Source organism: Saccopteryx bilineata, chromosome 12, assembly GCF_036850765.1.
Source record: "Saccopteryx bilineata isolate mSacBil1 chromosome 12, mSacBil1_pri_phased_curated, whole genome shotgun sequence".
NCBI classification, from domain to species: Eukaryota; Metazoa; Chordata; class Mammalia; order Chiroptera; family Emballonuridae; genus Saccopteryx; species Saccopteryx bilineata.
In genome coordinates this window covers 26,506,143-26,533,882 of record NC_089501.1, presented here as the reverse complement: position 1 = coordinate 26,533,882, position 27,740 = coordinate 26,506,143, and the positions used below count along the sequence as shown (strand labels likewise).

At 40.1% G+C, this 27,740-nt stretch overlaps 2 protein-coding genes and 1 pseudogene across 2 annotated transcripts in view; 2 read left to right on the top strand and 1 right to left on the bottom strand.

Annotated features, from left to right (window-relative positions):
* Window positions 1-1,710: 1,710 nt before the first annotated feature.
* The window catches only part of TMEM200A (transmembrane protein 200A), an 87,433-nt gene continuing 61,403 nt past the window's right edge, over window positions 1,711-27,740 (bottom strand). Inside the window, exon 2 of the mRNA XM_066248437.1 lies at window positions 1,711-4,643. Coding sequence (XP_066104534.1) covers window positions 3,126-4,628 — 1,503 coding nt within the window. The 5' untranslated portion in view covers window positions 4,629-4,643 and the 3' untranslated portion in view covers window positions 1,711-3,125. The remainder of the gene's footprint in view (window positions 4,644-27,740) is intronic.
* On the top strand, window positions 23,600-25,048 carry LOC136316144 (radixin-like). Its single transcript, XM_066247953.1, is given in 3 exon segments — window positions 23,600-24,219; window positions 24,617-24,854; window positions 24,857-25,048. Coding segments are annotated over 3 exon segments (1,020 nt in total). The 5' UTR covers window positions 23,600-23,620; the 3' UTR covers window positions 25,040-25,048.
* LOC136316255 (dnaJ homolog subfamily A member 1-like) lies at window positions 25,402-27,332 on the top strand (annotated as a pseudogene).

Sequence of the window (27,740 nt, the reverse complement as noted above, 5' to 3'; positions counted from 1 at the left end):
TGGTCTTCTCAACTGCTGTACGCTAAGAACACACCCAGCTCTCCCACTTCTCAATAGCACACCTCATGTTTGGGGCTTCACTGTATCTTTCCGAATGTCTGCGTTGAAGCCCTAACCCCCTGTACCACATAATGCAACTATATTTGGAAACAAGAAAGGCCTTTAAAAATGGTGATTAAGGTAAAAATAAGACTACAGATGGGGCACTAACCCAGTATGACTGGTGTCCTTATAAGAAGGAGATACCAGAAATATTCATGCACAAAAGGAAGGCCACATGAGGATACAGAGAAGAAAGCCACCCACAAGCCAAAGAGAGAGGCCTCAGGAGAAACCAACCACCTGGATTTTGGACTTGTAGCTCCCATATTTCTGAAAAAAAACCCAAATTTTAGGATTTAAGCCACTTACTGTGTGGCATTTTGTTATGACAGTCCCAGCAAACCAATATACCCCAAGAGAGGCCTTAGGAATCCAACATGGTAGCAGCCAGCCCATGATCTCAAATCTTGAAGTTTCCCACAAGAAGAAATAGACTTTGAATAATTTTCAAATATTTACAAAAGCCTAAGGGAAATGTACAAAATAGTCTAATTAAAATTCCAATACAGTAACATCAATTATCTTGTATTCATCTGAAGCTTTAATTACAGCATGTGTGTTTGATTAATTTAAAATGAGAAAATTGTTTATCATTTAATAAATTTGATTTGTTTAGTAAATGAAAAAACTCCATTTTTTTGATGGAGAGAGGTTGAACAAGAATCACAACTTTAAGCCCTAATTTCTTTGACTTAGACCCTCTAAGGCCCATGCAGTTTAATCCTCTTCAAATTGATAGAGCTCTTTCAGGAGTAAACGGAGCAAATTACATGGTTTTAGTGATTTGTCACATCAGGGGTATTGAGAGACATTGTTTTTAAATCTGTATCAATGACTTTTGCTAGATACTATATATCTGGTTATTTTTCTGAAAGTCCAAGAAGTTTTACATGAAAATGATCCAAAGTGTATTAAGGTTCTCCATAGGAACTGAGCCAATAGGGTACATCTAGATATATACAGGAGATTATTATAAGAGATTGGCTCATGTGATTGTAGAGGTCAAGAAGTACCATGATCTTCCATCTGCAAGCTAGAGATCCAGGAACGAAGATGGTATAATTCCATTTCAAACCTGAATATTGAGAATCCGGGAGCCAATGGTGCATTCTCTAGTCCAAGGGCAAGAGACAATGGATGCTCCAGCTTACATTTGCTCTTTCTCTGCCTTTTTATTCTATTTGGTCCCTTAATACCTTGGATGATGTTCATTCAAAATGGTGAAGACAATCTTCTTTACTCAGTCATGAATTAAAATGCTCATCTTTTCTGGAAACACCCTCACAAACACACTTAGAAATATAGGCATCCCTTAGCTCAGTCAAGATGACACGTGAAATTAACCATCACATCGAGGGAACAAAATATGGAAATAGCCTAATTAAATAGGTGAATGGACCTACCTCTCTAATCTAACAGAGGCAAAATAGAAAAGCCACAGCACCCAATACATGTAGTAGGGTATTAACCACCTTCTATAGAATGTCTGAAAATTTGAAAACAATATTTTAAACAGAAATCTATATGCATTTTGTTTTTAAAAAATTATAGCAAATGTTTGAAGAACACAAATTTCTATTAAGAACAGAAGTTTAATAAATGCTTTATAGTAAAATATTGAGCCCACTCTATTACAATACACAGGCTTGATGTTCTAACAAGTAACACTGTGCCTCAGGTTCATGATGCCAACACAAGATGAAATTGTGCAAACCTACAAATAGAAATACATCTTCCTCCTCTTCTTCCACAACTGCAATACTGATGATCAGAAATCTTTAGGCATTGGGCAAAACCTGTAAAGTTTCCTGAGTATTCCATTAAACAATTTTTATATATTACCTTAATGGAAAACATGAAAAAATCCCAATGGAAACTCCATTTTAATATTTATTATTTTCAATAACTGAGAACCACAATCCCCCAAAATGTATTATACCATAAGAAAGTCTTTGGAGTATAAGACTCTCCAGCACAAGGTAAATTTCAAGGCAATTTATCGAAGACTGAATTTTCTTAAATCACCAAACTAGGGATATGCAGAGATCAAAAGAAATGTCAAAGTAAACTGACAATTTTCCAAATGACAAAATCTAAAAATATATTGGGAAAAATAAGAATGTGAAAATGACTGGCTATTGAATGATAATAGAGATGGCTAGCAAAAGGTACTGAGACTAGTTAGCATTAACTAGCATATAATGTATTCCCATTCATTCGTCAACATTTTCCTCATTACATTATAATTTAAGGTAGCATTTCTAAAAACTTAATAGGTCTATTTATTTTTCAAGTCATTTGCAAGGAAATTTCGATTTTGGATTACCTAAAGTTATAGCTGATAGCGTTTTTATTATCTACCTCTAAGAATATCTCGCATTCTCAGCCATGGCTCTTGATGAAACATTGCTAAACTAGAAATGATGTTGAAAAATAATACCTAACTACCGGTTTAACAAGTTCATATCAATTAGCTCATATAGAAAGAACTAAACCAATTCCTATTATTTAGCTTGCACAGAAGTTAGATCTTTTTTTCCTTCTAAATAATCTAACCAATCCCATATAAAAAGTAATTATTCAGAACAGCACACCTAAGATTTTCACTCCTACTCATTTATAAATATATACTGAGGCTTGGGCCTGAATTTGGTACTTCTAGTCCATACTTTGGCTCCCCACCTTTTCCAAACTGGACACTTCATTTCATGAATACAAAATGAGAGAACTTAAAAATAAAGAAAATCAGCTTTAATTCAGATAGATGTATTTTGTATTCATATTAATAAAAGAGATCATGCTTTCAAAGGAATGGGGGAAAAAAACTATATGTGATAATACAGAGTACTGCAATCTTAGAAACCCAAACACACAACTATCTCCATTACAGAATTAAGCAGCCAGGTCTAACACACTACGAACCATTTGATTAAAATGCTTATAACCAATGCTTTAACAAGGAAACACTGCTGAAAATAGTTTTAAAATATATAGCCTTTAAAATATGTTTGTTTGTTTTTACATTAAAACCTTGTTTCAGAAGTTCCCCGCTTTAGGTTGTTACTCAAAAACTCATCATGTTCAAAACTCAAATTATTGTGAGATCTTGAAATCATAAGCAGCTTCTCCTTATTGGTAAAGTCTTTTCTGATGGCAGCCTGGGGCACAAGCAACCTCTCCATCGGGTCCTCCTTGTTCTCTAGTTTCACGTACCCTTTGCTGTTGCTTCGATCCAACCGAGGCCAGCTTGGATGTTTCCGTTGTTCCGCCTGAACAACAGTGAGGGTGGAGGGACGTCGGTCTAAGTCTAAAGATTTTGAATGGGATGAAAGCAAATGCAAGGATGTGTTGGACCCAAACTGTCTTCTAGCCGCCCCAGGAGACAAGAGCTGTCCAGCCCCAGGTCCCAGGGCCACGGAGGACTTGTACTGACTGGACAGCGCCTCCCCAATGGAATTATTCCTCGGGAGCGCCATGCTGACCATGCTGACTGGCTGGAAGGACGCACCGGCGCTGGGCAGAGGGACCGCCAGGGAATCCATGGACAAATTCCGCGACCTGCTTTTGAGGTTGTCCGCGTCCTCGGTGATGTTATCTATACTGGGCTCATCGATGACACAGTTATTAAGTTTGATCACAGGCAGCGTGAAAGCGCTGACGGATGACGATACGATGGACTTGGTTTCACATTTTTTAGAGCCGCCGGTCTTATTCTCATCGGTTGTCTTGGAAGGAGGTGGACAGAGGCCAAAGACGGAGACGGAGCTGTCGGAGAGCAAAGGGGGCCTAAGGGGGCCCAGGCTCTCGTTTTCATTCAGCCCAAGCTCATCCTCTTCCACAGAGCTGTCCATCCGGAAACTGCCCCTGAAGCCCGAGAAGGAGGTGACGGTGTTGGCCGCCAGCCGGGAGGCACAGGGGCTCCCGTTCTGCCTCGCGTCCGCGTCCCCCAGCACGCCGGTGTAGACGCCGGTGTAGACGCCGTTCACGAGCTTCTGCTCCTTGACTCGCAGCGTGTGGATGTCGATGACGGTGGAGTAGATGTCGCGCATGTGTATGATCTTGGTTTCTTTGTCACGGTTCTCGTGAAGAATGGCGTTCGCGCAGATGAAGATGAAAATGCCGATCCCCATGGTGAAGGGACCGAGCATTTTCATCTTGTCGGAGTGTAAATGCTGCTCGAAGAAGCGGACCACCACGCCGCTTTGGTTCTGGAGGGCCCGCGTCGCGTTGGTCGTCAGCGTCGTCTCGGCGTCAATGAAATGTTCTTTTTGGGGCCAATAACCAAGGACTGCCATGGCAATGCCTACAATGGAAATAAGCACTCCTAAAATGAGGAAAAAACCAGAGGGGGAATAAAGGCGGATTTTGCCTCGGACAACCACGACGTCAGCCCGCGGCCGGCGCCGGACCGGTTTCTGCTCCTGGGCAGCGGGCGAAGGGCTGAGGCTGACGTGCTGCTGCGATCGGGCGGAGTCTTGCCTTTTCAAGGCGGCCAGGCCGGTGATCACTCCCCCGGTCGCTATCATGGCTCGTCTTTTATTCTGAAAAGAAGGGGAAAAGATGATCATTTAAACATATTTTAAGGTGTGCTCATCAATTCAACAATTGTTTATATATTTTTGTTGCTATTTCATATAATAAAATGTAGCAGAAGAATAGCTTTTTAACTGAGATAGTTTAGGTAGAAGTCTTATTTATTGACTTCTATAAAATCCTGGAGGTTTCCTTTTTTGGCTCAGTTAGTGTTTCTATTATTAATAAAATGTAAGCTCAAGATATATTCTTCTTAAAAAATTATTATTTATTATATAAAATAGTTCCCTGGTCAAAATCATAAAAAAACCTCTCTCTTTCTCTCTCTCTCTCACACACACAATATCTTCATTATCTGTGTTATTTGAAAAAAATGGAAAAATCCAGAACACTTAATAGGCCCAATGCAAACAAGCACTAGACTTAAAAGGAGAATATATTCCAGCAGCTCATGGTCCTAAGATCACTTTTGTGAAAGTCACCTATGTACTTTTTTTTTTTTTTTTTTTTTGTATTTTTCTGAAGCTGGAAACGGGGAGAGACAGTCAGAGGACTCCCCGCATGCGCCCGACCGGGATCCACCCAGCACGCCCACCAGGGGCGATGCTCTGCCCACCAGGGGGCGATGCTCTGCCCCTCCGGGGCGTCGCTCTTCCGCGACCAGAGCCACTCTAGCGCCTGGGGCAGAGGCCAAGGAGCCATCCCCAGCACCTGGGCCATCTTTGCTCCAATGGAGCCTTGGCTGCGGGAGGGGAAGAGAGAGACAGAGAGGAAGGAGGGGAGGGGGGTGGAGAAGCAAATGGGCGCTTCTCTTATGTGCCCTGGCCGGAAATCGAAACCGGGACTTCCGCACGCCAGGCCGACGCTCTACCGCTAAGCCAACCGGCCAGGGCCACCTATGTACTCTTAAACTCCCACATTTAATTTTTTAATTCTCATCTTCCTTACTTCTCTGTTTCCATGGATATTACTGACTCCTCCTTTCTTGAACCTTTTGTCCAGGCCTTCAGGGTCCTGTCTTCTGGCCCTGCTCTGACCACACTAATTCCATTTTGACTCATCTTTCCTCATCTAAAAGTAGACCACCATCCCCTGAGGGCTTTGTCCTTGGCCATCTCCTCTATACACTCTCCCTTGGCATTCATATCCACTCCTACACCTTCCACCACCATACTAATGATTCCCAAGTCTGTATTTCAAATTATAGCCTGAGTTTCAATTTCACATTTCCAGCTCTCCGGTGGGGAACATTCATGTACCACTAGCAAAGCTGAACTCGCCTTCTACCAGCACTACTTATCTTTTTCAATGGTGTCAGTTATCAGGCTTGATTCTTCATTGTTATTTTAACTCCTTCCTTTCTTCTTCCTCCCATCTTCTAATCAAGTTCTAAATCTTGACATTTTTACTATATGATCTCTCTTAATTCTACCCTCCACCCCATTCCAACCTACTCTTCCCAGCCCAAAGCAGCTCTTACTAACTCTTACTAGATCATTGTAATAACCTCTCAACTGGTCTTCCAAACTCTAGCTTCTCTTCCTCCACAGTCAAGCTTGCACACTGAAGGCAGATTAATTACCCTAAAACACAGGTCTGAAGTTGTTTAAAGAGTAGGATAATGGATAAAATATTCTCTACCACCTACCAAAGTTTAATCTGGGATCTGGGATTTCAAACCCCTGGAATTTAGCTTTAACTGTAACTGCTCCTTTTCATTTACATAAAACTAAAATCCAACTATTTTTACTATTTTTATTATACTATTTCTTAATCCTTTTTTATTTAATTTATTCATTTTAAAGAGGAGACAGAGAGAGAGAGAGAAAGGGGGGAGGAGCAGGAAGCATCAACTCCCAAATGTGCCTTGACCAGACAAGTACAGGGTTTTGAACCAGCAAGCTCAGCATTCTAGGTCAATGCTTTATCCACTGCGCCACCACAGGTCAGGCCTTATACTATTTCCTGGACTTTGTTAATAATGTTTCATCCCCTTACCACTCCCCCACAATTTCCCATATTGACATCTAGCTAGTCATCAAAGCTCTTATTCCACTCCTTTTGTAAAACCTTTTCTGACTGACTCAGCAAACCTCACATGAGCTCTCATTCCTCAGAGCTTTTTAGCGAGTTTTCTACAGCACTAACTATATTAGAAAGTCTTAGTTCTTCCATGTTTTTTAGTCAAACATCAAGTTTCATTCACAATTTTATCACCAGAAAAAAATTACTACAGTACCTTGCACATAGCCACTGTTCAAGACATAGTTGCTAACATGCTCAATAAGGAAGTAATTCTTCTGAGATCTGCTGAATGATCATCATATTAGGATACTAAATTCCCTAGTTAAAAACATCAACAAAATTAATACCAAAACAAAAAGTAGCATTTTTTGAGCTCTTAAAATATTTGTCATTATTTGTCTTGAAGAATTCTCAAACTGCCAAATCTGGCTGGTAGGAAACAGAGGATATTTTAAGACCCACAAGGTCTCTGGCAAATTTCTGAGAGGGTTTCTTCATGGCATCAAATGTTGTCTTGCAAAATCAAGCTCTCCTTCTGAATTTCTATTTATGATTTCTGACTTGTGTTTAAATGACAGCATTGTGGATGGTATCTATAAAGTTTTAGCTAGCTGACCAAGCTGGTGACTAAATCCAGCCTTCATTAGAGCTGTCTGTAACCAGGATAAAAACAGTTTAATATTCAAAGAACAAATTGTATTGCAACCCACAGCTCTAGTCTATAAAATTTATCAAAGTATATGTATTCCAGTTTAAAACTTTTCTTAGACCTTGGCTGAAACAAAACGTACTGTCAGCTCATGATTTCTTAAATCAAAACCGTTTTAAATGTTTGAATGAAATGCTTAGATTAAATAGCGGCCATCTCACTCAGCTATTCCCATATGGCAGGATAAGGATTTACTCCAAAATCCTTCTGAATAGAATGAAAACAAGGGCAACAGGCTTTCATCTGGTTTAATAACAACAACCCCCATAAATTATCATTCCACACCCATCCTTAGTCCTCTCCCACTTGTTAAAGCATTTTCTTTAGGCTGTGCCATTTTCCATTCCTGAGGCTGATAGAGGAAAGGGCTGAAAATGATATATATATATATATTTTTTTTTTTTTTTTTTTTAATTTTTGAAAGATAATGGAACTGGGAGGTAGAAAAGAGTGACGAGAGACTGAGCTCCTTTGTGAACAAGCAAAGCAGGTTAGACCAGGCATAAAGAAAAAGCAAGGGTGGTTTAAGAGTATGAAAACTTATAAAAAATAAAATGAGAAAAGACTCCTGGAGGAGTTTAGAAATAAAAAAAAATCAAATTGAGAGAAATCAAAGCATCTCACAGCTTCTTCAACCAGTATACCCTGGCTAGTCTTGGCAGGGGCGCCCAGACACGCAAGATTAGCGAAATTGCGTGGGGAGCTCTTGTCCTCTTTTGATTCCATCGGGAGGCAATTCAACACTGTGAACCTCTATTGTGACTCAAGGACCCAGCTAGGAGGGGAAAGCCGAGGGGTGCAAACTCAAGTCACTGCTTCAAAGAGCTTAGAACCAAGGGAAGGAGCTATTATATCTACTTAAAACACAATGAGAGAACTCCTAATATGAAATTTTCAATTAGGGAGGACCTTTGCAACAGGCTTCAAGGCAGGCAATAGCATTCTAACTCTTAAAAATGAAGTGAATAGGGTTTCAGGTAAGAAAGGCAGGATAAGAGAGCTCTGGCCTGCCTTGAGCACATAGCTCAGCATTGGGGGAGGCAACCAGATAAGGCTAGAAAGGAAAAGAGGGACAGGTTTGGAAGTTGAGAAGTGTCACATGGCAAGACTTGAAATGTACACTCATATGCGATGGAGTTGGAGTAAGACACAAATTAATCTCAATTTGTAGATGAAAGCAGTCATGCAGGACTGATCCTAGGAACCAGCACAAGGACACTAAGGGCAGTTAGTTATGAAATATGAAACCTAGTGAAATCTTATAGCCTAGAGGAAGTGAATGCACAGGCCTCTGCATCTTCAAACTGTAACTAACGTCCACTTGGTCCAAACTGTTCACAATAAGCAAAAACAGCCTAAACCTACTTTTTAGTTTATACTGCAAGGCATATCCTATACATTTACCACCTTTTTTTTAGGAGAAGGGGAGGAACATAGGGACCCAGTTAACTACAGTCTCCTATTGTAATATGTGGTCAAATTTTTAGTTCAGAACTCAGACGAAATGCTAAGAAAACTTAGCATTCTTCTAAGTTTTAATAATAACTAACAGTAATGACACTGACACAGAGACACACATTGCTTATGGTCAGGCACGGCTCTAAGTGCTTTAGGTATCAGAACATACATATTCTCACAATGCTGGCGGTTGCTATAATCATTGTGATCTCCACTTTGCAGATGAGAGAGCTGAAGCTGAATGAGGTTAGATCACACCCCTCAGGTCACACAGCTCAGGGTTGACCTCCATGTTGGCTTTCACCGATGCTTTCCTTTCCCAGTCAGTTCTATTTATTTTGATTCCTGTTTCCATCAGAACACTGGATATTTATTTATTTATTTTACAGAGACAGAGAGAGAGTCAGAGAGAGGGATAGATAGGGACAAACAGACAGGAACAGAGAGAGATGAGAAGCATCAATCATCAGTTTTTCTTTGCAACACCTTAGTTGTTCATTGATTGATTTCTCATATGTGCCTTGATCATGGGGCTCAGCAGACCAAGTAACCCCTTGCTCAAGCCAGCGACCTTGGGTCCAAGCTGGTGAGCTTTGCTCAAACCAGATGAGCCCACACTGAAGCTGGCGACCTCGAGGTCTTGAACCTGGATCCTCCGCATCCCAGTTCGACGCTCTATCCACTGTGCCACCGCCTGGTCAGGCAGAACACTGGATCTTAAGGAATGTTCTTCACCTTTAAAACTTTGACTATGGACCAATGAACTGCTATTTCTCAAATCACACCAAACACGTGGGAAAAACCACTGGAGGAAGATTAGGTTAAAGGCTGTCCCTGGGAGAGCAGCGGGCCCCTCCCACATGCTGTAGGCTCATAGCAGATGCCCCACCCCCACATTCCCCCTCTTCACTCTCCACCATTCCTGACAGGGCCTGGCCAAGACTTATTTCGTCCCAGTTCTGAATGAAAAATTTGACCACACCGACTTTCATTTTGTTAACTCAAGCAGAATTTTTGCTGCTCAATCTCTGGATTCAAAGCTTCACCCAAACTTTTGGGACTTAAGGAAAGCTCTGTGGCATTCCACTTAAAGATATTCTCCCAGGTGGACATTATCAATTTGTGTAGATATTCATTCATATAAAGGTAAAAACTGATGTCTGCTGGTGCAATAGATAGAGGGCTCCAAATGTGTTTCCTGGCCCAAAGAATATAATGATCAGCAACTATCTTTCTGAGGAGGTAATTTGACTAGTTATAAATAAACCTAACTAAGTGGTCAGCCACACTCTGTTTCCACATTCTCATGATTCTTATGATTTTATCAAAAGCCAAATGAGAAGACAGATATGCATATATTCTTATGTCAACAACCAAAAAATAAAATAATTTAGGTTAAGTCTTGGCTACTTATTAATCATCCTATTTCCCATTCCTAGCGTCCATAAAACAGCCACAGTTTTGCTAGCAACAGCCATCAAGACTGGCAGCTTAAACTTTGCACGACACTCCTTTTTCACTGTGCAAAGCAGGGTCCTTCAGGACTATCCCGGGGCCTTTGCCATCGAACCCGTTTATCACAGGGCTCAGAAATCATCACTAGGAATTCACCCTCATTTGTTGCCTTTCTCGGGGCAGTGGTGAACCCTTGCAGTCATTCAAGTGCTCTATAACAATCTACTCTCCTACCTCGGGCTCACCTTTCCTCTGGACCATGTTTCTCTTACTCCTTTCAGCCAAAAGCTCTTTCTTTGAGAAACCTTCTGCCTGTGTGTCAGGTGTTAACTACACCATCCCACCTAATTGTCAGGCTTAGTCTCTCCTATTCCTGCTCTAATAACAAGTTTTAAAGCCTTATTGTTGTTGTCCTTTACCCTTTTTACAAGCGTACGCACAGTCTGGAATTTGCTTTTCATGGCATTAATCCATACCAGTTGTTAGAATTCACGCTCATGGAACTTTATTCCTGTACACTTAGGTCCTCTGCTGACCACACTGTAAGTCTACTATACATCAGGCATGGTTCCAGATTCATTCACACACTTATATCTGAGTTGATGCGAAGTCAATGTGTTCATAGAGTTAAGAGACTTTAAGGAGGTTTTGAATTGGACACTTCTGTTATCCAAGTTAAGGACCAGGAATGTTGTCTAAGTTTCAAGTTTTCAGGGTTCTGGCACAATTTTCATTTTTGGTTAAATTGTCCTCTTTCTATTCTTTTTATGCAATCCCAATGCCTTGCGGAGTGCCTAAATGTAATAAATGCTAGGGCCCTGGCCGGTTGGCTCAGTGGTAGAACGTCAGCCTGGCGTGCAGGAGTCCCAGGTTCGATTCCCGGCCAGGGCACACAGGAGAGGCGCCCATCTGCTTCTTCACCCCTCCCCCTCTCCTTCCTCTCTGTCTCTCTCTTCCTCTCCTGCAGCCAAGGCTCCATTGGAGCAAAGTTGGCCCGGGCACTGAGGATAGCTCTGTGGCCTCTGCCTCAGGCACTAGAATGGCTCTGGTTGCAACACAGCGACGCCCCAGATGGGCAGAGCATCGCCCCCTGGTGGGCATGCCGGGTGGATCCCGGCCGGGCGCATGCGGGAGTCTGTCTGACTGCCTCCTCGTTTCCAACTTCAGAAAAATACAAAAAACAAAACAAAACAAAACAAAACAAAACAAAAAAACTAACCTCTGAAAAAAAATATAAATGCTCAGTAAGTTTATCTGTTGACTGTGAATTGACTTAAATATCACTGATTTGTGCTAGAAATGAGGGACACTGATTTCATGGGGTCTAGAGTCCAATGGGAAAGCAAAGTGCACATGTAAAGAAACTGTTTTCTATGATGGAGTTATGGAAACACTGAAGAGTGTTCTTCCACACAGTCGGGAGGTATCAAGGGAGGCTTCCAAGAAGCAGCAATAATTCTTGAAGGCTGGGTGCCATCAGTGAGGGTCTGCTATGCAGACAGATTTTAATTAATCCTTATCCCTGAGTCTTTCTTCAGAGTCCTTGCCCTATGCTTTATGTTTTCAGTTAAAATGTGCCAATTATTTTTAATATATATGACATTGTATTACTTATGTTTAAATTTTTATTCTTATCTCAAAGTTTTAAAAATTGCCAGAATGTAAGGCTTTCTGCCAAATGGAAGAGGAAATTAATCTATGCCTTCAGGACCAAACAAAAACATTATATAAAAATTTCCATGTAGTACTCACAAATGTTACACATGGAACGATTTTCTGTTCAAGCTAGAACAGTTTTAAGAATTTCTCCCCGATAGACATATTTTCAACTTTCAGAATAGGACTTCTAGTCTATGTCCTTTTTAAAAATTTTTTATTGCTTGATTTTAAAGAGAGAGAGGAAGGAAGAGGGAGATAGAGACAAAGAAAGAAACACTGCTTTGTTGTTCCACTCATTTACACATTCACTGGTTAATTCTTTATGTCCCCTGACTTCCCCCTGCCCCCCGATCAGATCCATAAACGTGGGGTATCAGGACAACACTCTAACCAACTGACCTACCTAGCCATAGCTTCTAGTCTAGATCTTTGCCAGGGTTCAAAGAGAAAATGCCTATGGTGACCACCAGTTGAATCATATTGAAGTTGAAAAGATAAGTTAGAATAGAAATTATTTTTCCATATGTAGTATATGGTTTTACACATGGCCATTGAAATCAGAGAAACAGGGTCACATCTTTGCCTCATCATTTGATAGCCACGCAACCTTGGCCAAGTTGTTTGAAACTCTTCTTGTCTCAGTTCTTCCACCTGTAAGATGTCAAAACTCTCTTTAATATGCAGGATATAGTACGCCCCACTTAATAACCACACTTGAACAAATGACTCCACCTCTTAGAGCCTCCATTTCCTCATCTATAAAATGAGGACAGTAACATAAGATTGTTGTAAAGCAAAGGAAATAATGAATGCAAATCACAGCTCAGTTTCTGGGAACTAAGGTCTACATTAGTGACATCAGCTATTTTTGATTTTAGGTCTGTTTAAGGACAAAACATTATATATATATATATATATATATATATATATATATATATATATATATATATAATGTTTATAGTGTTGATTACAGTAAGGTCTCAATAACCAAGCTGCTATTATTAACTCTTTATTGCTCAGTATTAACTCTTTCATTGCTCAGCTAGACAAACCAAAAATATGTTAAGTAAAAAAATTAATGATGGCTCACTGTATTTGGAAAGGAAGTTATGACTGCAAGTTTGTACTGGGATTTAGAGTCAAAAACTATTTGCGTGGAATGTTTATTTTAGTGGCAGAGCATGAATAATTTGGCAGTTGCAAAAAGGACTTGAGTTTACACAAGAGAGGAGACAGGTGGGGAATATATTATAGAAAGAATAAAGCGTGCCTTTCTTTTTAATTCATTTAACCTGATCAATTCTGCAAAGACCATCCTGTTTCCATTGGGACACCTGAGCATAAAACGGGCTGAAAACAAAGAGGATTACGGGGACTGGGGATATGGGGAGAACAGAAGGTGCCATAAGTGTGATATAAAGTAAAAATATACAAAATAGTAAAATTTTGTGAAAGAAAGTTTAAGCTATGATTTTATGTACATTCTGAAGGCCTTTGCTGGTCTGTTTTGGAGAGAATGGTTTCTTGATATTCAGTAGTTCTACATTTACATGAATGCTAGAATTCAATGGAGGTATAGAATTTTTTGATAATTAGCACAATGGTAGTTAAGTCATTAAATATAAAATACTGTATCATTTATGGTCAAGTGCCTCCTAAGCATACAGAAAATGCTAGGAGTAGAGCATTCACCTGGAAATCTACACTGTACCTGTTCTTTGTTACTCATGCCTTTCAAACCTGCCACCTTGACAAACTATAAAACAGGGGCCCAAACCAGTAATGAGCCAGGTAACAATGACGTGGAGCAATTGCTTTTCAAGGACTAAAACCCCTAACGTCCACAGAACAAAGAAGTCTTCAGGAGGGAAAAGAACAGATCCATACTGAGCTATCAGACAGAACCCTGCTGAGACCCAGTGAGAGACATTTTCCACAGGAGTAGATAGAAGAAGTTAGAAGGCTATTACCCCCAAAGTGGAAATATACTTCCCGCCTCATGTCCTAATTCTTCAAATCTGGACAAGCTCTTAAAATGACTGTCACTCTCTCTTTTCACTGCATTTCCAGGAATATATCAACTTGAAATTGGTATCGAGAAGCTACTCCTAAAAAAGTTACATATTTACTAAATGCAGGAAAATAACTGAAATATCCCTGAATAAAGAGCTGAAGCATTTAAAATCACAAATTAAAATTTTTATACAGATCCTTCCTCTGCAGAACACATATAGGAAATTCACTTAGAAGTATGATGACCATGTTTGTGGAGACAATATTGGAAAGAGAGACATTAGAAATAGTGATATTCATTCTAGTAATTTCAAATGCCTGGAATATTGAAACACACAGTTGACATTCTTAAAGGACAAAGGAAAAAGATGGTGGGCAGTAGTTAGTAATTTTCAATTCCAGTTCCTCCATTTTTCTATCAAACACCTTGGATAAGTCTTATCAGTTTTGCAATCACCCAGCTGTGCCAATACTGTTAAAGATGCAACAGATCTTTCTTCTTTATCACAAATAAGGAATCATCTTTAAACAGAGCAGAAACACCATCAAAATGATCAACGAGCTATGTCATTTTTAATCCATAGTAACATACATCAAATTTATTTTTAACTTTTCCACCCAATAGCAGCTCAAGGCTACCACCAGCATGTTTAGAACCCTAGAAAAATATTAGGAAATAGTTCAAGCTACATCATTTCCACTGGAGAATTTTACTTTATTTTTCCATATGTAAAATCTGAGCAAGATTGACCTTAAAGCAAGGTAGAAAGAAAGTGTAAGGGAGAGGCTCATGAGGAATGGCAAGACCAAATTCCTCATCCCTCATAAAATAGAATGAGTCTATTAAGCCTAAAAATACAAAAGTCTACTAGCATTTAAGGGACGTATTCTACAGGTTCTTTAGAGAAAGCCTAACAAGGAGGCTGTGGGATGCATGTGACTATTTCTAGTTTCATCTTCTTTCTTCTCTTCTCCTACTTGTATATGTCAGTAGCAGCAAGGAAAACTCAGGAAAACAAATTGTTAGACTTCCAATTTTAAAACATGTATTTGTTGGTCAGTTTGTCTGCCTCTCTTCTCTCTCTTTTTATATGAAAAACTCCTCGTGCTCATGGTAAAATCCCATGTCTCTTCACCCATGGCTTTCCTAGTGCCCTTCCCAGAGGTAAACACAGCTTAGAGTTTCCTATATCTATTTCCAGAGAAGATGGAAATGCTTTCTCAGTTGGTTTTAAAATTGATTTATAAAAGCACTTTACATATTGAATAAATATGCTCTCTAGGGGTAATATGTCTGCCAAACATACATATATATATATATATATATATATATATATATATTTTTTTTTTTTTTTTTTTTTTTTTTTTTTTTTTTCTGAAGCTAGAAACGGGGAGAGACAGTCAAACAGACTCCCGCATGCGCCCGAGGGATCCACCCGGCACGCCCACCAGGGGTGACGCTCTGCCCACCAGGGGCGAAGCTCTGCCCCTCCGGGGGGTCGCTCTGCCACGACCAGAGCCACTCTAGCACCTGGGGCAGAGGCCAAGGAGCCATCCCCAGCGCCCGGGCCATCTTTGCTCCAATGGAGCCTTGGCTGCGGGAGGGGAAGAGAGAGACAGAGAGGAAGGAGGGGGTGGGGGTGGAGAAGCAAATGGGCGCTTCTCCTATGTGCCCTGGCCGGGAATCAAACCCGGGTCCCCTGCACGCCAGGCCGACACTCTACCGCTGAGCCAACCGGCCAGGGCTGCTAAACATATTTAATTTATATTTTTACCTTTTTTGATTGTATTTTTTTATGAAACAGAAAAATTCAATTGTATGTGTTTAACCTTATCAGTATATTGGTTAATAACTTCATATAACCATTAAAAAAATCTTTTACAATCTTGTATTTTTAAAAATTCCATGTGTTCTTCCAATAAATTTTATGGTCTAACTGCTTACATTCTAATTTTTTTGATGTCTCTGGAATTTCTTTTTGCATAAGAATCAAGGCTGGTATCTAACAAGTTTATGGGTAGTCAATCTCTCCTCCCTTGGTATGGATGCTACTTTCACTACGTATCAATTTCATATATTTGTACTATATACCAAATCTCATATACATTTGGATAAATATTAAGACCATTTTTTATTTTTTTAATTATTATTTTTTAAATGTATTGGGGCAACATCGGTTAAAAATAGAAACAAACTCATAGATTCAGAGAAAAGACTGACAGCTGTCAGAGAGGAGGGGGGGTTGTGATGCTGAGTGAAAAAGGTGAAGGGATTTAAGCCAAAAAAACCCAACACCTCATCTCATAGACACAGACAACAGTATGCTGATTACCAGAGGAAAGGGGGGGGTAGAAGAGGGTGAAGGGGAGATAAATGGTGATGGAAGAACACTGAACTCTGGGGGGTGAACACACAACACAGCATACAGATGATGTACTATAGAAGTCTCACCACTTTGTTCTATTAATCTACTAATTTTCCAGAACCAAACTGATTCATAATATGACTATTCATATTGTAGTACATATCTGAATATCTAATAAGATTAGACTATTCTTATTTTCCTTTGTCATAAGTTTCTTATTTATTCTTACACATTTTATGTTGCTTATAAACTTCAGAATTGATTTTCTAAGTCTTGCTAGTATTTTTATTGGGATCATGCCAACTCTCTACATAAACATAAGGAGAACTGACATTGTTATACCAGTGCAGCATTCTTTTATGTCAGTTTTTTAAAACAAGGTCTTTCACATTTTTTGTTTCTTTTTGTTTCCTGGTTTTTTTTTCTCACTGGGTTTCCACTGTCTGTTGGTATGTTTTCTTTCACTATCATTTCTGTCTTCAAGTGGTTGTTGTTTGGATGTAGGAAGGCTACTGATTTTTGTGCATTAATTTTGTACTAAGCGACTTTCTTAAACTTGACCGATGTTTTTGTAAAAAAACAAGTTTTCAGTTCTTTCTCTTATATGTTCTAGAAATAAAATTATGTCATCCAAGTATAATAATATTCCATTCCCTAATTTTAAATCTACTATTGGTTTTTGTCCAGCTGTTCTCACATATTACCCAGAGAGCAAAGGTAAACAAGTAAACAGGAATGACGAGGACGTCCTTGCCTCTCTCCTAAATATAATGGGAGCGCCAACTGATTCACCACTGAAGAAGTAGCAATCAATGTCTACTTCACTGTGTTTCGCCATGTATAAGATGCACCTGTTTTGAAAAATTTGGGGTCTAAAAACTGAATGCATCTTATACAGTGATTGTAGATTTTTTTTTTTACCTGCATTTCCTGCTTCTTTGCTCGAATAAGGAGTTATATGAACTTTTTGATGGATAAAACTTGAGTTCAATAACTTTATGTAATACTTTTTTTTTTTCAAATTTCGGGCTCCAAGATTAAAGTGCGTCTTATACAGGGAAGCGTCTTATACATGGAGAAATATGGTATTTAGAGGTTTTACCTAGAATTCCAGGAGATGAAATTGATTGATTCAGAGTTGCTCCTGGAGAGGAGGACAAAGGAAGTGAAGGGAAGAGCAGAAGGGCAAGAGCAGAAAGGGAGAAAGAGGGAAAAGCGAGGGACAAAGCAGAGGGAGAGAAGAAGGACCATGCATTGGGGGGGAGAAATTATAGATTATCATCGCAAACATTAACTATATGAAATGGTGAATAACTTCTATACATTTTCTATAAAGTCTTTATTTCATTGCTTCCTCTTCTTCTTCTTTTCTTTTACAGGGACAGAGAGAGAGAGTCAGAGAGAGGGATAGATAGGGACACACAGACAGGAATGAAGAGAGATGAGAAGCATCAATCATCAGTTTTTTTCATTGTGACACCTTAGTTGTTCATTGACTGCTTTCTCATATGTGCCTTGACCGCGGGCCTTCAGCAGATGGAGCAACCCCTTGCTCGAGCCAGCAACCTTGGGTCCAAGCTGGTGAGCTTTTTGCTTAAACCAGATGAGCCCGCACTCAAGCTGGCGACCTTGGGGTCTCGAACCTGGTCCCCTCCGCATCCTAGTCCAATGCTCTATTCACTGCGCCACCACCTGATTAGGCCCTCTCTTCTTTTCAAAAACATTTATATAAGGACAGAAATAGTCTCCTGGGATGACAAACTCATCTACCAAATCCTGACTCTAACTATGTTAGCTGAAATAGAATCATTGAGAAGAGGGATAAACTGCATGAGATAGCAGGAAAATAATACAGACAGGAAAGAATGCTCAGCAGTAAAAACAGTTTCAAGGGAGGCCCAACCTAACAATGCAGAGGATAAAACCATGTCTCCAGAAGACCTTATGCAGGACACCACTTTCTTCTAGGGGTCAGTATTTTGGGGTCATGCCTGAGATATTTTTAGTTTCAAATACCTCTTAGACTTTATAATGGTTTGCTTCACTGGTCATGTCCTATGAGAGAGAGCTATCCAGAGAAAAACAGAGCAAGACGTTAATAGCCAATTCAGAGAAGGAAAATATACAACTGTCCAGCTAATAAATGAAAAACTAACTCAATACTAAGCAAAGAAATGCAAAGGAAAGTAATTTCAAAAGTGAAAATACAGCTTCAAGCCCTGGCCGGTTGGCTCAGCAGTAGAGCGTCGGCATGTGAAAGTCCCGGGTTCAATTCCCGGCCAGGGCACACAGGAGAAGCACCCATCTGCTTCTCCACCCTTCCACCTCCCTTTCTCTGTGTCTCTCTCTTCCCCTCCTGCAGCAAAGGCTCCATTGGAGCAAGGTTGGCCTGGGCACTGAAAATGGCTCCATGGCCTCTGCCTCAGGCGCTAGAATGGCTTCATTGCAATGGAGCAATGCCCAGAGGGGCCGAGCATTGTCCTCTGGTGGGCATGCCGGGTGGATCCCGGTCGGGCGCATGTGGGAGTCTGTCTGTCTGCCTCCCACCACTCCTGTTCTCATTTTGGAAAAATACAAAAAAAAAAAAAAAAAAAAAAAAAAAAAAATATATATATATATATATATATATATATATATATATATATATAGCTTCACCTACTAATTGACAAATATGAATAAAAGAGGGATTAATTATGCTTATTACTGGTGAGGTGTAAGGAAATAAACTCTAATAAGCTGTCAATAAGAGGACAAATTGGTACTTTTTTAAAGTTAATTTGGGAATGACTTGTAAAAGTTGAAATGCTCACTCCCTCTCCCCCATTTCACGTCTATGAATGCAGCCTGTAAAGAGACTGATAGACATGTACATAAAATTATGCACTTCACGCTGTAGTATGGCAACAACTTGGAAACAACCTAAATGCACATCAATGGAAGGCTGGCTAAATCAGTTATGCTGCATCTATATAATGGAAGATGATATAGATATTTAAAGGAATTAGGCCTGGCCTGTGGTGGTGCTGTGGATCGCTGAGGTCGCCAGTTCAAAACCCTGGCCTTGCCTGGTCAAGGCACATATGGGAGTTGATGCTTCCTGCTCCTCCCTTCTTCTCTCTTTCTCTTTTTCTCTCCTCTCTCTAAAAATGAATAAAAATATTTAAAAAATGTTTTATATATGATAAGAAAAAATTTTCACATCATATTTCATAGCCTTTAGAACAGAATAAAAAGAAAAGTTGTGTTTATGTCAAGCATGCAGAACACGTGTTTGGATATGTACTGAAGTGATGTGGAAGGCAATATCACTCTCTTAACAGTGCTTATGCTTAAAGAGTGACATTGTGGGCGATTGGTAACGCAACACTCACTTTATATATAACTGCACTATTCACCTTTTTGAAGGAGAATGCCCTGCTTTATTCATTTCCACTTTGAAACTCTAATTAAATACAGAGCAAAAAGGAGGCTGAAGTTGGGAAAATCAGAACAAAAGGCAGACCAACCTGACGCACATTTGGGTAATTAGGTGGGCTGGTTCATTTAAAAACGTGAGAAAAGAGCAAATGGCTAAAATCATTAGACTAAATCAGAAATTCAGGAAGGAGAGACTTACTACCTAAGATACATCATAATCTTAAACACAGAGAACAATTCTGCCTACCTGGGCAACAGCTGCATTTACTGGACACGGGGTAACACAGGATGAATAAAGAATTGGTATCTGCCTTTAAGTAATTTGTATCTAGAATGTGCTCAAGGATAATGCTGTGCATTGCGAAGCAAACCCTTTGTCAGGATTGATAAACTTAATCTGTCCGGGTTGCCTGACTTACACAGAGCCCTCCTGGCCTTCAGAGGGGCGTGGCTTTCTTTCCTTAGAGCTCAGTCCTCACTGATGACCTTCAGTTACTCTCGTGTTACAACTTAGGTTCACTTATGGACAAGCTCTTCCTGTAGAGAATATCCCGCAACTTTAAAATTATTATTCTCACAAAGCATGCAGCCACAGAGGCTGCACGGAGACCTTCAGCTTCACTGTGAGAGAGAAACTGGGCTGGGGCTCAGGAAAGGGAGCTTCCTTGTAACCTGACGCACATCGATGACCTCATCAGGATGACAAAGCAAGACTACATTTTATTTGATTTTCGTGTCCTGAAATTTAAGGTGACCAATCGTCCTCCTTTACGGAGGACAGTCCTTCTTTTGTAAGTTTTGTCCTCCCTCGAAAAGTGTCCTCCTTTTTAATATTGGAAGACTGATCTGTAAATGTCCGTATTCGATTGAAGCTGAGTCAATCCATTGCGTGTGATGTGACATATTTGTATCTAAATAAGTACTTTTTTCTTACAATTATTAAAAATTAATAGGCATGTAATCATAATTATAATATAAAATATTACAAATGTTTTTATTATGCATTTATATTATAGTATATTATGGTTGTAATGAATAAAATGTTTCTTTTATTTACAATATTGTTTTCTTCAATTTAGTTTTGTCCTCCTTTTCATTGTAAAAAGTTGGTCACCTTATGAAATTAAATCTCCCCCCTCCATTGACCTTGTTTCATCCGCTGTGTGCAGCACCACTGGCTGGTGTCCACGGGGACCCAAGAGCCACCCCAGTGGTGAGGGTCTGTTGGGCAGGGCCTATGGCAGGAGCAGATGGAGCCATGGGAGGGAGAGGTCCCTGCACTCAAGGGTTACCCATGCATGCCATTTCCAGGCTTAATCTGAACCTAAAGAAGGTATACTTACAATGCACTTTTGTTCAAGGCATTAACATCCCTGGGGCCTATTTAAGAGTTTAAGTTAAGATTGAGCTGTCTTCTAAATTCACTTGACTTCAACCTGATTTTTGAATGCCTTCAATCTTGATTTTTTTTTCCCATCAAAATCAAAACCTATTAGGCTTATAATGAGTTTTGATATATGTATGCTTTATAAAAAAACTACTTAGCATTCTTTTATATTCTTGTGTCTCAGTGGTATCAGATCCACAGACAAACATTACTAAAATTTTCTAAGCATTTTTTAGGTTTGCTATAGTTACATGCTAAACCATAGATTTAATTTGTAGGCTTTTGGAGGTTAAGCAGACATTTGTTGGCTTGTTCACATATTGGCTCATTAAATCCTCAGAACTCTGAGAATTACTTATCAACATCCCCCACATACTGTTGAACTAAGAGTCCAAGAAGATATGTAATTTGTATGCAAGTAACTGTTTTACAGGCCTTCTGACTCAAGTTCTGATTATGCAACTTCTGTAGCCATTATGCTATTCTGAACTGGCAGTATTTTCAAAATGGAAGTGATGTGAAGAATTGAAACTGCTCAGCTTGTTCAGGCTTCAGTACCTTTTGCTTTAAACCATGTATTTTTAGGGTGTCTGGATTTTTGTATTACTTTTTAAATGATGACAAGCGCTCTTCTTTTTCCTCAAATCTCCATTAGATCATAAAATCAAGTAATTAAATAAACCAAACCACATTCTTAATTCTTCCAGAAGGATGTTGATAATTGATTCAAATTTCTAGTTTACTTCGAAAAGCAGAGAATTTCTCTCATCTCCTTTTAGCTCCACTTGGGCTGTTTTTAATCTGGATCATCATTTATAATCATTTTAACCTTCTACGCTCCGTTGTCTGAGCAATCCCTGCCTGTGATGTTTAACATCTACTTCTGCATTCAACAGATATTTGTTGAACACCGAGTAGGTGCCAGAGCTCCAAAAGTAAAGCCAAACCCCTGTCATCTTAGCAGGCTGAGAGCCTGGAAGCAAGGAGACAGGCCAGTACCAACAATGATGGAAGTATTCACGGGACGAGAAGGTCAAAAGGCGACAGTGATGTTAGGGGCTGGGGGTAGGGGGAGGAATAAGCAGGAGAGATTTCATAAAGAAGGTGATCCTAGAGCTGTCTTCAAAGAAGGGAAGAAGAAAAGAGAGAGGCAGAGGGGAATTTCCAGCAAACAGAGGTTACATGAACCACCAGTGTAGCATAAACAGACTCACATGAATTCAGACTGGTTGGGGGTTTAGAGCTAAGAAGCGGAACTTTCTATCCACAATCCCCAAGAAGAGACTGAATTCAGTAGTGAAATCTCTAAGTCTTAATTGCTGGCCATACCCGTCACTATCCTAGCTTCCCGCACCCAGCGCTGCCTGCTCAATCCATAATCTTGGGTAGTAATTCCTCCCATAAAATAATTGAAGACTATGTTCCTCTCAAAAGGTCATTTTAGGATCTGTTTAAATTTCAGTGGAATCAGTTGGCTAAACTAAAGTGTACAGCTTTACTGAGATCAAAGTAAATATTAGTTAAATAGTGACTTTTTAATAATGACGAATTCCAGAAAGAAAGAAAAAAGTTTTTTCTTGAATCTTTTCTAAGAGAACTGCCAAGGGGTTCAAATTATTTATCTAGAAACTTTAGAGAAAAGAATGAAAATTGAGAAGAAAGAATAAAAAGATCAAAAAGGAGAAAGGAACTAGTGTTTACTGAATTCTCATATTTTTTTGTGTGTGACAGAGACAGAGAGGGACAGACAGACAGGAAGGGAGAGAGATGAGAAGCATAAATTCTTTGTTGCAGCACCTTAGTTGTTCATTGATTGCTTTCTAATATGTGCCTTGACGGGGGGGGGGGGCTACAGCAGAGCGAGTGACCCCTTGCTCAAGCTAGCGACCATGGGGTCACGTCTATGATCCCACGCTCAAGCCAGTGACCCCGTGCTCAAACTGATGAGCCAGTGCTCAAGCAGATGAGCCCGGGCTCAAGCTGGCAACCTTGGGGTTTCAAACCTGAATCCTCTGCATCCCAGTCTGATGCTCTATCCACTGCACCACCACCTGGTCAGGCTGAATTTTTATATTTTTAAGGAACATATATAATCATGTTTAATCTCCAGTAAAATTCTGTAAAGGAGAAAAAACATTGCCATTTCATTAAGTTTCAGAAAGGGTAAGTAATTTACTCAATGCCACACAGCTAAGAAAAAGAAGAATGTTTCAAATTAAAGAATATGTGATTTCTCCTTTAGTCACACTGCACATGAACAGAAATAGGAATAAAGGCAGAAGGCATAATTGGAAATGTTGAGAGAAAACAAACAGATGAGGGTGAGAAAAAAAAGAGTTTATGATTATGAATTTAGAATGCAGTGAGAAAAAATGTTATTTAAATAAGGACAAAGTATGTCATCTCTGAACTGCATAGCATAGTGCCACACCCTCAGTAACTTGCAGTTGTTGGTTATGACAAAATGAGTTAAAGAAGGTGACAAAAAGAAGGAAAATGCCAAAACCAATCAATGTAAGAGTAACCACAATGGATGCTGAGCTAGAATTTGCCATCCAGCCCAATACAACGGGCAAACAACTTTTTGACCAGGTGGTGAAAACAGTAGGTTTGCGTGAGGTCTGGTTTTTTGGGCTGCAGTACATGGACAGCAAAGGTTATTCTACATGGCTTAAACTAAATAAAAAGGTGACACAGCAAGATGTTAAAAAAGAGAATCCTTTACAGTTCAAATTTAGAGCTAAGTTCTTTCCTGAAAATGTTCCTGAGGAATTAATTCAAGAAATAACCCAGAGACTTTTCTTCTTGCAAGTTAAAGAAGCTATCTTAAATGATGAGATATATTGCCCACCAGAAACTGCAGTCCTTTTGGCTTCCTATGCTGTCCAAGCCAAGTATGGAGATTATAACAAAGAGATTCACAAACCGGGCTACCTGGCTAATGATAGACTCCTACCCCAGCGTGTTTTGGAACAACACAAATTGACAAAAGAGCAGTGGGAAGAAAGAATACAGAGCTGGCATGAAGAGCATAGCGGAATGCTAAGGGAAGATTCAATGATGGAATACCTGAAGATTGCACAAGATCTAGAAATGTATGGAGTCAACTTTTTTTTTTTTTTTTTTTTTTTTTTGCATTTTTCTGAAGCTGGAAACAGGGAGAGACAGTCAGACAGACTCCCGCATGCGCCCGACCGGGATCCACCCGCATGCCCACCATGGGGCCATGCTCTGCCCATCCTGGGCGTCGCCATGTTGCGACCAGAGCCACTCTAGCGCCTGAGGCAGAGGCCACAGAGCCATCCCCAGCGCCCAGGCCATCTTTGCTCCAAAGGAGCCTTGACTGCGGGAGGGGAAGAGAGAGACAGAGAGGAAGGTGCGGCGGAGGGGTGGAGAAGCAAATGGGCGCTTCTCATGTGTGCCCTGGCCGGGAATCGAACCCGGGTCCTCCGCACGCTAGGCCGACGCTCTACCGCTGAGCCAACCGACCAGGGCTGGAGTCAACTATTTTGAAATAAAAAATAAAAAAGTAACTAAATCGTGGCTAGGTGTTGATGCTTTGGGCCTTAATATTTATGAACATGATGACAAGTTAACACCTAAAATTGGTTTTCCCTGGAGTGAAATCAGAAATATTTCATTTAATGATAAAAAATTTGTTATAAAGCCGATTGACAAAAAGGCACCTGATTTTGTATTTTATGCACCTCGCCTGAGAATCAGTAAGCACTGATTTTGGCTTTGCGTATGGGAAACCATGAACTGTACATGCGAAGAAAGAAGCCTGATACTACTGAAGTACAGCAGATGAAGGCTCAGGCCAGAGAGCAGAAGCATCAGAAGCGGTTGGAAAGGGCACAGTTAGAGAATGAAAAGAAGAAAAGAGAAATAGCAGAAAAGGAAAGGAAAGAATAGAACGCGAAAAGGAAGAGCTAATGGAACTAATATAGGACATACTTCTTTAAAAATTATCAAATCTGTATGTGAGAAATAATTAAGTTCCTAAAAAAAAAGTACACCAAACCATCACCCAATGCATAGCTAAAATAAAGATCAAATACTCCCAAAAGCAGGTAACACTGGCAATACTTGAAATCTATTTTGTTTCCTAAGTACCTTATTATTAGGCGGCATCATTTTTGGTATTTTATTTTTTATTGATACAGATTTGACCATCTGTCTCCCAAATTAAGAGAAGGCTATTTTTTTAAAAGGCTATTAAAAATGATTTTAAAACCCAATCAGGGAACTTTCCAGAACGCTCAGTGAGGGGAGGGGCGGCTTTCGGAGCTGGGCGCAGTAACGCGCTCTTTCCCGCTTCTCGACACCTGCCTCAGCCTGCTAGCCGCCTGTCAAAAATGGTCGAAGAAACCACTTACTATGATGTTTTGGGGGTCAAACCCAATGCCACCCAGGAAGAATTGAAAAAAAGCTTACAGGAAGCTCGCCTTGAAGTACCACCCTGATAAGAATATAAAAGAAGGAGAGAAGTTTAAGCAGATTTCTCAAGCTTACGAAGTGCTCTGTGATGCAAAGAAAAGGGAATTATATGACAAAGGAGGAGAACAAGCAATAAAAGAAGGTGGGTACGTGGCGGTTTTGGCTCCCCCATGCACATCTTTGATACGTTTTTCGGAGGAGGAGGAAGGATGCAGAGAGAAAGGAGAGGTAAAAATGTTATGCTTCAGCTCTCAGTAACCTTAGGAGATTTACATAATGGTGCAACAAGAAAACTAGCTCTACAAAAGAATGTGATTTGTGAAAAAGGTGAAGGCCGAGGTGGTAAGAAAGGAGCAGTAGAGTGCTGTCCCAATTGCGGAATGTAAGGCCAGTAGCCACAGCCACCATCACAGCCGCCTGGCCTGTGCAGGCTTGCATTTGATTTGGACAGATGGTAATGAAACAATGGAGCCAAGAACTGGTGGGCCATCAGCTTTAATCCTAGCTTGCAACCGGCGGGCAAGAAATATACACAGTGGGAAAACACTTCCCTTTCTATTCAGGGCTCCCAAAGCCACTGACTTATCTGAGTTTCTTAGAATCAAAGGTTTTTACCTTACCAGCCTTATTCACCTCTATTCCCCATCTCCTTCTCTCTGTACAAACTCTGCACAAACTGGCTTCTCCTTCAGCACTCCACCATCTTGGCTGCTTCTCCTCTCCTCCATGTGGCCTTTCTCTGCTCTCCTCCAGCATGGGCTCCTCTGCCCCATTTTATAGTGTAGAAATCAAAACCTTTAATCCAATATACAAACAAGGTAGTCTCTGATACAAGGTCACTTATCTGAGGCATGATGGGATTCCTCATGAGAGTGCACCACCCCCTATCATGCAATCAGTCAAGGTGTGGGGAAAAGCTTAGTCTTAAAACTGAGCCCTAGGCTATAACAACCCTGCCTGCTTACAGCCTGTCCCCCACACCCAATACAAACTATAAGCAAGCAAACATATATATCATATTCAATATTTACAAACTTATTTGACCAACACCGAGGTACTGGGATGCAAATAAGAATTCATCAGATAGGCCTGGAATTGTTCAGCAAATTCAGTCTGTGTGCATGGAGCGCCAGGGCCGTGGGGAATGGATCAGTCCTAAAGAGAGATGTAAAAGCTGCAATGGAAGAAAGATAGTTCGAGAGAAGAAGATTCTAGAAGTTCATATTGACAAAGGCATGAAAGATGGCCAGAGGCTAACATTCCATGGTGAAGGAGACCAAGAACCAGGACTGGAACCAGGAAATACTATCATTGTTGCTGTTTTCACTCGACGAGGGGAAGACCTCTTCATGTGTATGGATATACAGCGGTTGAAGCACTGTGTGGCTTCCAAAAGCCAGTATCAGCTCTTGACAACCGAACCATAGTCATTACCATTCACCCAGGTCAGATTGTCAAGCAAGGAGATATCAAGTGTGTGCTAAATGAAGGCATGCCAGTTTATCGTAGACCATATGAAAGGGTCGCTTAATCATCGAATTTAAGGTAAACTTTCCTGAGAATGGCTCTCTCTCTCCTGATAAACTTTCTTTGCTAGAAAAACTCCTACCTCCAAGGAAGGAAGGTAGAAGAGACTGATGATGAAATGGACCAGGTAGAACTGGTGGACTTGGATCCAAATCAGGAAAGACAGTGCCATTACAAGAGAGAAGCATACGAAGATGATGAGCGTCATCCTAGGGGTGGTGTTCAGTGTCAGACATCTTAATGGGGCCAGTGAATAACACTCACTGCTGGCCTAGTGAATGAGTGGAGCACTATAATCATAATATGCTCACTACTTGCTATTGTTTTTGTTTTAATATTCAACTATAGTAGCGTTTTAAAAGTAAAATGAAGAATAAACTCAAAAAAACCCAATCAGTTGAGGATTACATTTTCATCTATAAGCATCCTATGAGAAGTATAACTAAGAAAACAACAGCAAAGCTTTTTTTGTTTGTTAACAATGTTTATATAAAAGTTTCCTCGGTATTTCCAAAGAGCAATTTGGAAACATGTATATTTTTCTTTAAGTTTTCACACAATGATTTGACTAGTTAAGATATATTCAAATATAGAAACACTACGTAGTCATTTTAAATGTAGGAAATCATTTATTGACAGGAAGAAATGG